The following is a 12,091-nucleotide window of genomic DNA, read 5'->3' on the forward strand; positions in this document are numbered from 1 at the left end:
GGGAAGGATATTTGATCTGTGGAGCTCTAGAGAACAGATTTTAGAACTTCCCTGGGGGCTCAGAAGGTAAAGAATCTGCCTACAATGCAGGAGACCGAAGTTCAATCCCTGGGTAGGGACAATAACCTGGAAAAGGAAATGACAATTCACTCCAGTATTGTTGCCTGGAGAATTCCATGGACAGAGGAGCCTGGCAGGCTATAGTCCATAGGGTCGCCAAGAGTTGAATAAGAGGAATAAATGTTACTTCAGTGTAACTTTCTAGCAGAGCACTCCAATGAAAGAACTGGCAGCCTCACCCAGTAGGGAGCTCCCTGTCACTAAAAGCCTTCAAACGGGTCAGGTCTAAATTCTGATCTCCAAAATCACATGTGACAGCCCTGCATAGCTTCAAGGACAGTGATCCTATTCCCCCAAGTCTTCTCTAAGTTAAACATCTCTGGTTCCCTCAAGGGTTTCTTACGTGACGTGGCTTTTTAGTATATTGGTATTATTTTTCTGAATTTACCGCAACTTGTCAATTTATTCCAAAAAGACATAGTGTGGAGGAGCTGGGACTGTAATAGAGAACAAAATCAAGCCCCTGTCCTGTAGAACTTACTGTCGACTGCTAGGTAGGAAAGTAAAAGAACATAGATGTGGAGAACAAATGTATGGATACCAAGTGCGGAAGGGGAGCTGGTAGGAGGAACTGGAAGTTTGGGACTGACATATATACACTACTGATACCGTATACTAAATAGATAACTAAGGAGAACGTGTTGTGTAGCACAGGGAACTCTATTTAATGCACTGTGGTGACCTAAATGAGAAGGAAGTCCAAAAGGGAAGGGATTTGTATACACGTATGGCTAACTCACTTTGCTGTATAGCAGAAACTAACACACCATTGTAAAGCAACTATACTCCAATAAAAATTAATTTATAAAAGAAACAGTAAAGGAGGTGAGGGACAGTAGCAAAGGGATAAGGAGTGCCAGGGGTGATGAGTTGCTGTTTTGTATAGCACAGTCAGGACAGACCTCTAAAATCTGACTGTTGAGCTGAGATCTGAAGGAAGAGAGAGAATGAACCATCACATGGCTGTGGGAGCAACAATCTAATCTGACTAGACAGAGCAACTGCCAAAGTCCTGAGGGCTAAGTTTCATTTATTTGTGTGTGTTAGGAAGTGTGTTTATCTGGGGAGCGGGGATATTGCCAAGGAGAAAAGAAGCAGCAGGATCATGAAGGGCCTCGGAGGCCAATTATAACTACTTTTTTTTTTTTTTTAATGCTGAGTGAGATGGGAAGCCATTGGAGGCTTTTGAGAAGAGGAGTGATGTGATCTGACTTTGTTTGAAGAGCGTCACTGTGGCTACCATGGCGAAGAGAGAGCTCAGGGAGCAGAGACACACTCAGGGAGCCCCACGGACACATACACTCTTGTTACGAAGCTATGCTAATAATATGGGTGAAAAACGATGGTGCCGTGGACCAGGGTGTGAAGAGAGATGGTGAAAGTACTCGGATGTTGGACATACTATGAAGACAGAGGTGACAGAATTTACTGACAGATTGGATGCGACATGAGAGAAATAGAGGAATAAAAAAGTGACTCTAAGAAATGCAAATTAAAGCCACAATATGGGGCTTCCCTGGGGGCCCAGTGGTTACGAATCCACCTGCCAATGCAGGGGATACCAGTTCAGTCCCTGGTCCGGCAAGATCTCACAGGCAGCGGGGAAACTAACCCCGGGCACCACGACTACGGAAGCCCTCACGCCCTAGAGCCCGTGTTCCACAACAAGAGATGCCACTGCGGCGAGAAGCCTGCGCACCGCAACTAGAGAAAGCCCGCGCAGCAACGAAGACCCAGCGTGGCCAAAAGTTAATTAATTTATTTAATTTTTATAAAAGACATCACAGAGGAGAAAACCATTTGGGGAACCGTGGGACAATATGTAAGAAAATTGAATTCACAGACGAAGAAAATACCAGATCCAGATGGTTTCACTGGCAAATTCTACCAAACACTTGAGGAAGTGTTTAGTAGACAAAGTGGTAGAGTTCTACACAAACCCTCCCAGAAAAGAGAAAAGGGAGCGACACTGTGCGACTCATTTTATGAGGCCGACATTATCATGACACCAAAATGAAAAAAAAAACAAACAAACAAAAAAAGACATTACAGGGAAACTACAGACCAACATTCCACATGAACATAGACCAAAAGCTCTCAACAGACTACTAGCAAATCATATCCAGAAACATGTAAAAAGGATCATAATTCACTATGAATCAGAGTTTACTCAAGGTAATTCAATGCTGATAGACCATCCAAAAATAAATTAATGTAATTCACCATGGTGACTTAGTTGCTAAGTCATGTCCAACTCTTGCGACCCCATGGACTGCCAGGCTTCTCTGTCCATGGGATTCTCCAGGCAAGAATACTGGAGTGGTTTGTCATTTCCTTCTCCAGGGGATCTCCCTGACCCAGGGATCGAACTCAGGTCTCCTGCAGTGCAAGCAGATTCTTTACCCACTACCACAGTGACAGACTAAAACAGAAAAAAACACGTTAATCTCAACTGATGGAAAGCATTAACAGAATTCAACATGTTTATCATAAAATCTCACAACAAACTAGGAATAGAAGGAAACTTCCCTAACCTAAAAGAAGGACAGTCAGCAAATGGGCATCATCCTTCGAGACTGAATGACTTCTCCCTAAGACTGAGAACAATATTCACTCTTGCCTATTCAATATTATCCAGAAAATTCTAACTAATGCAACAAGGCAAGGAGGAAAAAAGACACATGGATTGGAAAGGAAGAAATGAAACTGTCTCCATTAATAGCCAACGTAATTGTCTATATGGAAAACTCTATTAAATCTACAAAAAAAAGTTCCTAAAACTAGTTAATGAATTTGGCAAAGTCACAGGATACAAAGTCATAATATAAAAATCAATTATATGTTGGACTTCCCTGGTAGTCCAATGGCTAACACTCTGAACTCCAGATGCAGGGGCCTTAGGTTCGATCCCTGGTCAGGGAACTAGATCCCACATGCTACAGTTAAGAGTGTGTATGCCGAAACTGAAGATCCTGCATGCCACAACTATTAATAAGACATGGCACAGCCTAAATAAATAAAATTGAAAAAAATTAATTATATGTCTATATACCGGCAATTGGAAAATTAATTTATTTTTTAAAATATTTATTTGGCTGCACCTTGTCTAAGTTGCAGCACTCTGGATCTTCAATCTTCATTGGGGCATGTAAGATCTTCTTAGTTGTGGTGTGTGGGATCTAGTTCCCTGACCAGGGATTGAACTCAGGCCCCCTGCATTGGGAGTGTGGGGTCTTAGCCACTGGACCACCAGGAAAGTCCCAACAAATTTAAGTAAATAATAATTTTCAGTTGCACCAAAATAATGAAAGTCTTAAGGATAAATACAACAAAATATATGATGGATCTTTATGCTGAAAAACACATCAGTGAAGGAAATCAAAGCAATACAACATGTTCATTGGTTGGAAGCCTCAATTTTGTTAAGACGTCAATAGTTCCCCAATTGACATACAGACTCAACACAATCCTAATCAAAATCCCAGCAGGAGTTTTTGTAAATATCAATAAGCTGATTTTAAAATTTATATGGAAAAGCAAATAAACTAGAAAGCTAAAACAATTTGGGGAAAGTAGAACAGTGGTGGAGAAATACCACTACATTGATAAATGTAGCATAGTCTAGCAAAAGGATAGATGCATAGATCGATAGAACAGAACAGGGAGTCCAGAAACAGACTGACACAAATCCAGTCAGTTGGTTTTTTTACAAAAGTGTGATGGGAAAGATTACCTTTTCAACAAATGATGCTAGAGTAACTGGACTTTCTTATATAAACGTGTGAACCTGACCTGTATCTTACACTTTCTATTTTTTAAATTTAATTGCGATGAATCTTGGACCTAAATGAAAACCTATGAGACTTTTAGAAGAAAGCAAGGGAGAAAAACCTTTGTCACTTTAGACAGAATTCTTAAATGCAAAATTAAAGTTCATTAAAGGAAAACTTGATAAATTGGACTATAGGGCTAAAGACACCATCAGTGTGATCAGGGCTTAAGGGTGGAAGACAGTTTGGACTACAAAGGGTTAATAGATGGGCCTTTTTTTAAAAAGATATTTTTATTTTATGTATTTATTAATTGGATGCATCACAAATTGGAATCAAGATTGCTGGGAGAAATCTCAACGACCTCAGATATTTCAGAAATCTCAACAATCTTCACTGAAGGACAGGGAAGCCTGGCATGCTGCCATCCATGGGATCAAAAAGAGCTAGACATGACTGAGCGGCTGAACAACAAATGTGGAATTCAGGTCTTAGTTCCCCAATCAGGGATCTAACCCGGGCCCCACTGCAGTGGAAGCTTGGTGTCTTAACCACTGGACCACCAGGGTAGTCCCAATACATGGACATTTTTAGGGAATGATGAACCATTTTGTATTTTTACTGTAGTGGTTGGTTTCATGACGGTACCTTTGTCAAAACTCACACAGCTATAAACCAAAAAGTCAACTGTACTGATAATAACTACAATTAAGTTGTATATATGGATACATATACATTTATTATAAGAATGGATGGATGTATATCTTTATGAATTTTTTAAGAAGATTTTCTCATGTTGCTTTCAAGGCACATCTAGCAGATTCTGTATTTGTATAATTATTTTTCTTGAGACCAAGATTTGTTGTTCAGTCGCTCAGTTGTGTCCGACTCTTTGTGACCCCATGGACTGCAGAACGCCAGGCTTCCTTGTCCTTTGCCACCTCCTGGAGCTTGCTCACTCATGTTCATTGAGTCAATGATGTTATGCAACCACCTCATACTCTGTAGGACTGCCTTAATCCTTGTTAACTTTCCATTTTTTCTTATTCCACAGAAGCTAAAGCTTCATCATTTGGAATTTATTCTTTTTAAAAAAATTTTTGTCTGAGAAGCATTGACCAGTGATCAATCTTAACTCCTTGACCGGTGATCATACCTATGCCCCTTGCATTGGAAGCATGGAATCTTAACCACTGGACTGCCAGGGAAGTCCCTAGAATGTATTCTTTTTGAGTTGCTTTTTAATCGCTCAGTTGTGTTCAACTCTTTGCAACCCCATGGACTGCAGCACTCCAGGCTTCCCTGTCCTCCACTATCTCCTGGAGTTTGCACAAATTCATGTCCATTGAGTCCATCCTACCATCTCATCCTCTGTCACCCGCTTCTCCTCCTGCCCTCAGTCTTTCCCAGCATCAGGGTCTTTTCCAATAACTCGGATCTTCACATCAGGTGGCCAAAGTATTGGAGCTTCAGCTTCACCATCCATCCCTCCAACGAGTATTCAGGGTTGATTTCTTTTAGAATTGACTGGTTTGATCTCCTTGCTGTCCGAGGGACTCTCAAGAGTCTTCTCCAACACCACAGTTCGAAAGCATCAATTCTTCGGTGCTCAGCCTTCTTTATGGCCCAACTCTCACATCCATACATGACTGCTGGAAAAACCATAGCTTTGACTATATGACCTTTGTCAGCAAAGTGATGTCTCTGCTTTTTGATACACTGTCTAGGTTTGTCATAGTTTTTCTTCCAAGAAGCAAGTGTCTTTGTCAAATTCCTAAAAAAGTAATTAGTTAATTAATTTCTTTAAAAAGAAAAAGTCCAACTCCTATTATTGGGGGCAATAAAATAAGATACTACCTGCCATGCCGTGTTAGCCAGGGCCCCTTATTGGGTTAACTGGCTGTCGTTGTGGATGGCAATGCGCAGGCGTCTGAGGGGCTGGGACACAGGACAGACGTACTTTGATGAAAGGAAAGGGAAAGAATGGGCTGCAACAGCGCAGTGAGTGATAGGGCACTAGAGGGCAGAGGTGGAAGGGGGCGCAGGCAGTAATCAGAGCAGAGACAGGAGCCTGCCAAGAGCGCACTGTGTTAACTTCACAGCTTTGCCTCCGGTTGGCTCTGGACTCAGGCCAGCCTCTTCCCTGAACTTTCATTCCATCTCTTCTGACTGTCCAGTCTCCACTCACATCTGTTCCAGAGTGTAACCAGATCCTCTTCCTCTGTCTCCGTTTATTCAACAAATATTTATCATAACTGACTCCAATAACACTCTCTTTTGTTTGCACTAAAGCCCTTTTATATCTACTTATCTCTTTTGACCTGTGGGGACAAGAATTAACCTTAATTTCCGAGGAAGAAAATAGAGTCTCAGAAAAGTTCAATCATTTCCTCAGAGTCACCCTTTTCAACAACCAAGGACGAGATGCGTTCCATTAGCTGTACTCTGCTGCCCCCTACTGGGCACATAGCATTAGGCCCAAGACAGGCATAGCTACTACAATTTGTGTTCGTATTTGTTAAATTAACAAAATTAAATTTGGATTTCCCCTGTGGCTCAGATGGTAAAGAATCCACCTGCAATGCCGTAGACCTTGGTTCTATCCCTGGATTGGGAAGATCCCCTGGAGGAGGGAAAGGCTACCCACTCCAGTATTCTGGCCCAGAGAATTGCATGGACCCAGGGTCGCAAACAGTCAACACGACTGAGCAAATTTCACTTTCATTTTGGAGAAGGGAAAGGCTACCCACTCCGGTATTCTGGCCTAGAGAATTCCATGGACTGTATAGTTCATGGGGTCGCAAAGTGTCAGACACTACTGGGCCACTTTCACTTTCTTTCTTTCAACAAATATTTATTGAGATCCTACCATGTGTCAGAAAAAAGGCAGGCATGGTCCTTGTGCTTTTGGAGATTATGACATAAGAGGGGAGAGACTTCCACAAATAATTATATAGTTACAATTTGAATAAGTATTATAAAGTATAAGGTGCTATATGAGGGTATAGAATGGAGGTATGTAGCCTAGTCTGGAGGCTTAGGGGAATCATGCATGAAGTGTAATTCATAGGAATAGGATGTTTATTGGCTATGGAGGAGGTTAAGGAGGTATCAAGGATGCCTTCCAGGCCTCTTGCATGAACTAGGCCGATGCAATACTGTGACTCAGTTGAGGAAGCTTAGCAGAAGATGATATTCTTAATAGGACAAACATGAGTTTGGTTGTTGGGTTTTTTTAACATGAATTCTGTGGGACCTTCAGGTATAAATGTGTAATAAGCAACAGGATTTAGGAATTTGGGGACAAGATCTTAGGCTAGAATAAGAAATCTGGGAGTTGTTGGGATGCAGCTGGTATGGAAAATTGTGGTTAAAGGATGAAATCTCTTAGTAAGAAAAGAGCAGAAAGAGGAGGGGAAGTGGGTTTAGGGGCTGGATTATGGGTCTGCAGAATATTACTCAGTGCCCACTGGAATTCCCTCAAAGTCTTGCTTTTAAGCGAAAGCAACAGAGAAAGACTTGTCAGCACAAATTGCTAGGAATACAAATAACCAAAGGCAACAAGAAACAGAAACGAAACGGAAAGAGAAGAGGGATTATAACTGAAGTGCAAGACTCCTGAATTGAAAAGGTCAAGTGGAAGAGATGGTCCTAGAAAAGGAAACTTAAGGTGAAGGGTAGAGGTAGAAAGGTAAATCAGAGTATGATGGTGCAAAAGCCCTGGGAAGAATGCATTTTAAGAGGGAGACTGCCAACTGCACTGGAAGTTATGAGGAAATCAAGTGAAAATTAAATAAATAAGTTTTTTAAAAAGGAAATCATGTAAGGACTTCCCTGGTGGTCTAGTGGTTAAGAATCCATCTTCCAGTGTAGGGGACACAGGTTCAATCCCTGGTCCAGGAGGATTTCACATGCCACGGGGCAGCTAAGTCTGTGTGCCACAACTACGGAAGCTCAAGCACCATAGGGCTCATGCTCTGCAACAAGAGAAGCCCCTGCAAAGAGAAGCCTGCGCACCTCAAGGCAACTAGAGAGTACTCCTCACTTGCTGCAACTAGAAAAAGCCTGCATGCAGCAACAAAGACCCAGAGAAGCCCAAACTAAATATATTAGTTAATTATTTTTTAAAAAGAAATCAAGTAAAAATTATTTACCTGACCCTCCTGATAAAATTGAAGTCCAGTTGCAGAGGCCCAGAGATTGAGAAGACCAGGCCAGGACCTCCTAGGAAACCCTCCAGAGGCTACCATAATGTGTTGTTTTGAACCGATGGTCTTCATACAATTTCTTTTCCACATACCACTCAACATGATTTTGATAAATGATGTCCCCTATAATGAAAAGATATTTCCCTGATAACTGTCAACAAAATGAGAAGGCAGCCTACTGAGTGGTAAAAGATAGTTGCAAACGATATATCTGGTAAGGGGTTAATAACCAGAATGTAACGAGAACTCATACAACTCAACATCAAAAAAATAAACAATCCAAGTGAAAAATGAACAGGGGACCCAAACAGATGTTTTTCTGAAGAAGACACGTGGATGACCAACAGACACATGAAAAGATACTCAGCATCACTAATTATTGGGAAATACAAATCAAAACCACAATGAGATATTACCTCCCACCTATCAGAATGGCTATCATCAACAAGACAACAAATAAATGTTGATGAGAAAGTGGAGAGAAGGGAATCTTCATGAACTATCGGTAGGAGTGAAATTGGTCCAGCCGCTACAGAAAACAGGATGGAGGTTCTTCAAAAAATTAAAGCTAGAACTACCATGTGACCTGGCAATTTCATTTCTAGGTACTTTTGTGGGGGGAGAAAAAACCCATAAATTAAAAAAGATATACATCCCAATGCTCATAGCAGCATTATTTACAATAGCCAAGATATGGAAGCAACCTAAATATCCATTGACAAATGAACGTTTGAAGAAGATATGGTGTATATATACAATGGAATATTTCTCAGCCGTCAAAAGAATGAAATCTTGCCATTGGCGACAACATGGATAGATAAACCTACAGGGTATTATTCTAAGTGAGTTGTCAGACAGAGAAAGACGAATACCATATGATTTATTTATATATGGAATCTAAAAAACAAAACAAATGGACAAACATAACAAAACAGAAATAGACTCATAGATACAGAGAACAAACAGGTGGTTGCCAGAGAGGAGGGAATATGGTGAGGAAGATTAAGTACAAACTTCCAGTTACGAAATAAATGAGTCACAGAGATGAAATGCACAGCATAAGGAACATAGTAACACTGTTATAACTTTGTATGGTGACAGATAGTACTAGACTTATTGTGGTGACTACTTTGTAATATATAGAAATATCAATCGCTATATTGTATACTGAAACTAATAGGGTTATAGGTCATTACACTAATACTTAAAAAGAAAAGATCTTTCTCAGAAACTGATACTCAGGGAAATGCTGCCCCCTTGTCACTTCCAGGATTTTTTGTTGCCCCAGGCAATAAATGTATTTTTAATTGCCCCAGGCAATTGGTACCACAGTAAGATTCAGATTGGCCCAGGATATGCCTTTCTTATGAAGGCTAGCAGAACTACAATTATGAAGCAAAAGCCAGCTTGAAGCCTCTAGCCCAGAACTTTCTCTGGTAGAATATATACAGAAGTAGAGGATCTGGAAATAAATTCCCTTAAAAATGATGAGTACTTGAGAACCCCATAGGAAGTCCCTATAGCATAGGGGTATCACATACCTCCATTTGAAAGCCAGTGTTACAAAGGATTAAAGGCAATCTGAAACTACTGCCTGGTTCCTGGAACTGACTGATGGGGTCAGTTGGACCTGGTGAAATCAAACCCCTATTTTTAAATGCCTGAAGGGTATAAAAGGAGATGCAGAGATAGGGGTGGGTGACTTGGGGGGGTCCTCCAAAGACTTTCAGTTCCTCCAAAGGCTTCAAGCCCCTTCTTCCCCTTCAGGGGACCATTTGAAACTATCATGGCTCTTAGAATCAAAAGCCAGTCATCGGGGCCTGCTGACCTCAGTGAAATTAGAATCTAATCTGATTTAGCAACATAAAGGCAAAATATAAGCGTGAAACCATATGACTGATAATTTAACACACACCCCCAACTTATCCACTCCTATTCATTCATTCCTCACCTCCTATGTCCAGGCAATGTATGAAGTTCCAGGGTTATGCAAACAAGCATAAGCCAAACCTTTGAGAAGCTTAGAGGGAGAGATTTTGAAACAAATAATCATAATACACTGTGTTAAAGAGTTAATAAAACAGGGACTTCCCTGGATGTGCAGTAGTGAAGACTCAGCGCTTCCAATTCAGGGGGCACAAGTCCCACCTGCAGCCAAAAAGGGGAAAAAAAAAAAAGTTAATAAAACAATCTAGAAGCTTTGGAGTAGCAGTGAAGAAAGAGTGTCTTGGGTGAGAGAGTGCAAGGGAAAATTTCCCCCGTAATTTGAGTTACTTCTTAACAGACAAGACAGGCATCAGATGGTGGTAGAAAGATGGTAGAGGCAGAGGAAACTGCATGCCATTTTGGCAGCCAGTGTCTAAGCTGTCACTCCTGGAGCAAAGCCAGCTTCCTGGATGTGCAATCTCTGTGGTCACACAGGGCCTCACACTGAAAAGGGCCCCCACACTTGTTTTAATGCTCTGCTGTCGTCATCTTGGAATTCATAATGGTTTTTAAACAAGGGGCCCTGAAATTTCCTCTTGTGCCCTGGGCCTGCACATTATGTAGCAAGTCCTGCAAGATAAAGGCAGGGAAATCTGGTAGCACACTGTAGTCCAAACAGCAGATAATGAGAGGAGGTAAATTCATCTTGTCATAACAGTCATATGGGAGCACACTCTTCCTTTCAACACCTACCTAGCACTCCTCTGTTTAGATGTAGCAGTTTCCCCAGTTGGAAAATATTTAGGTTGATTTTGATCATGTGTTTTTGCTCCTGCCCAGGGATCAAATCCTCACACTCTGCCTTGGAAGGGCAGAATCTTAACCACTGGATCTCCAGGGAAGTCCTCATATCATAATATAAATGCCCTCCTTTCAGGTAACAAAGAATGCTGCAATGAATAATTTTATACGTTTGTCTGAGTACATACGTAAGAATTATCCGTCTAGGATAAATTCTCCAAATGAGAATTGATGAGTCAAAAGCACATTCTTATTTTCCAGGTTGAAAAGCATCACTAATTTGTGCTCCAAAGAGAACCTACCAATTTATATTCTTTCTCAAAGTACTTTCACCATGCCCTTTTTAACACTCTGTAATATCCAGCTTTTTGGTGTTTGTAGTCTCACAGGTGAGAAGGCAACAGTTCATTGTTCCAATTTGCCTTTCTCTAGTTACAAATGAAGTTGGACTTTAAAAAGAAGAGCATAAGCCCATGTTTCTGTTCACATGAAGCCCCTTTTATCCTTTGCCATTTCTGAGCTTGGTCATGGATCCTTTTCTTATTGGTTTCTAAAGAGCTGTCTTATGTTAAGAATATTAATAATAAATATTTCACCTTTAACGTATTGGTTTTTTTCTTTTTACTTTACTTCTGATTTTTTTTTTTTTTTGGCGATGAAAATCAAGGACTGAAATTTCAAAACTGATCACCTAAGTGAACTGCTGTTGCTTCTACCACATCATAATATATTTATTTATTATTATTACTATTTTGGCTGTACCACTGGTGGCATGTGAGTTTTTGGTCCTGCCCAGGAATCAAATCTTCACCCTCTGCCTTGGGAGGGCAGAGTCTGAACCCCTGGATCTCCAGGGAAGTCCCCTTATCATAATATAAACACCCTCCTTTCAGGTAATGTCCTTTAGAGACTAATACACTTAGTTTTTCAGAAGTTCAACTTAAATTTATTTATTTATCTAGATAGAAGTTAGATAGAACAGTGAGCAGGTCTGAACATTCCTAGCTTTTCTTTCTTTTTTTTTTTTACTGTAAGTGCTCCTAGCTTTGCTTGTCTGTAACTAAGTTTGCTTTTCTGTCCCCACCTCTGCAGGAGCTACACTTGGTACCTATTTTCCTTTGAAAGAAAGTGATAGTGTTAGTTACTCAGTCATGTCCAACTCTTTGCGACCCCAGGGACTGTAGCCTGCCAGCCTCCTCTGTCCATGGAATTCTCCAGGTGAGAATACTGGAGTGGGTTGCCATGCCTTTCTCCAGGGAATCTTCC

General features: G+C 40.9%; 1 protein-coding gene across 1 annotated transcript in view; it reads left to right on the top strand.

Annotated features, from left to right (window-relative positions):
- The window catches only part of PROCR (protein C receptor), a 34,219-nt gene extending 22,788 nt beyond the window's left edge, over positions 1-11,431 (top strand). The window contains exon 4 of the mRNA XM_042230086.2: positions 1,285-11,431. Coding sequence (XP_042086020.1) covers positions 1,285-1,331 — 47 coding nt within the window. The 3' untranslated portion in view covers positions 1,332-11,431. The remainder of the gene's footprint in view (positions 1-1,284) is intronic.
- The last annotated feature ends 660 nt before the right edge of the window (positions 11,432-12,091 follow it).

This window comes from Ovis aries, chromosome 13 (genome assembly GCF_016772045.2).
Source record: "Ovis aries strain OAR_USU_Benz2616 breed Rambouillet chromosome 13, ARS-UI_Ramb_v3.0, whole genome shotgun sequence".
Classification (NCBI taxonomy): Eukaryota; Metazoa; Chordata; class Mammalia; order Artiodactyla; family Bovidae; genus Ovis; species Ovis aries.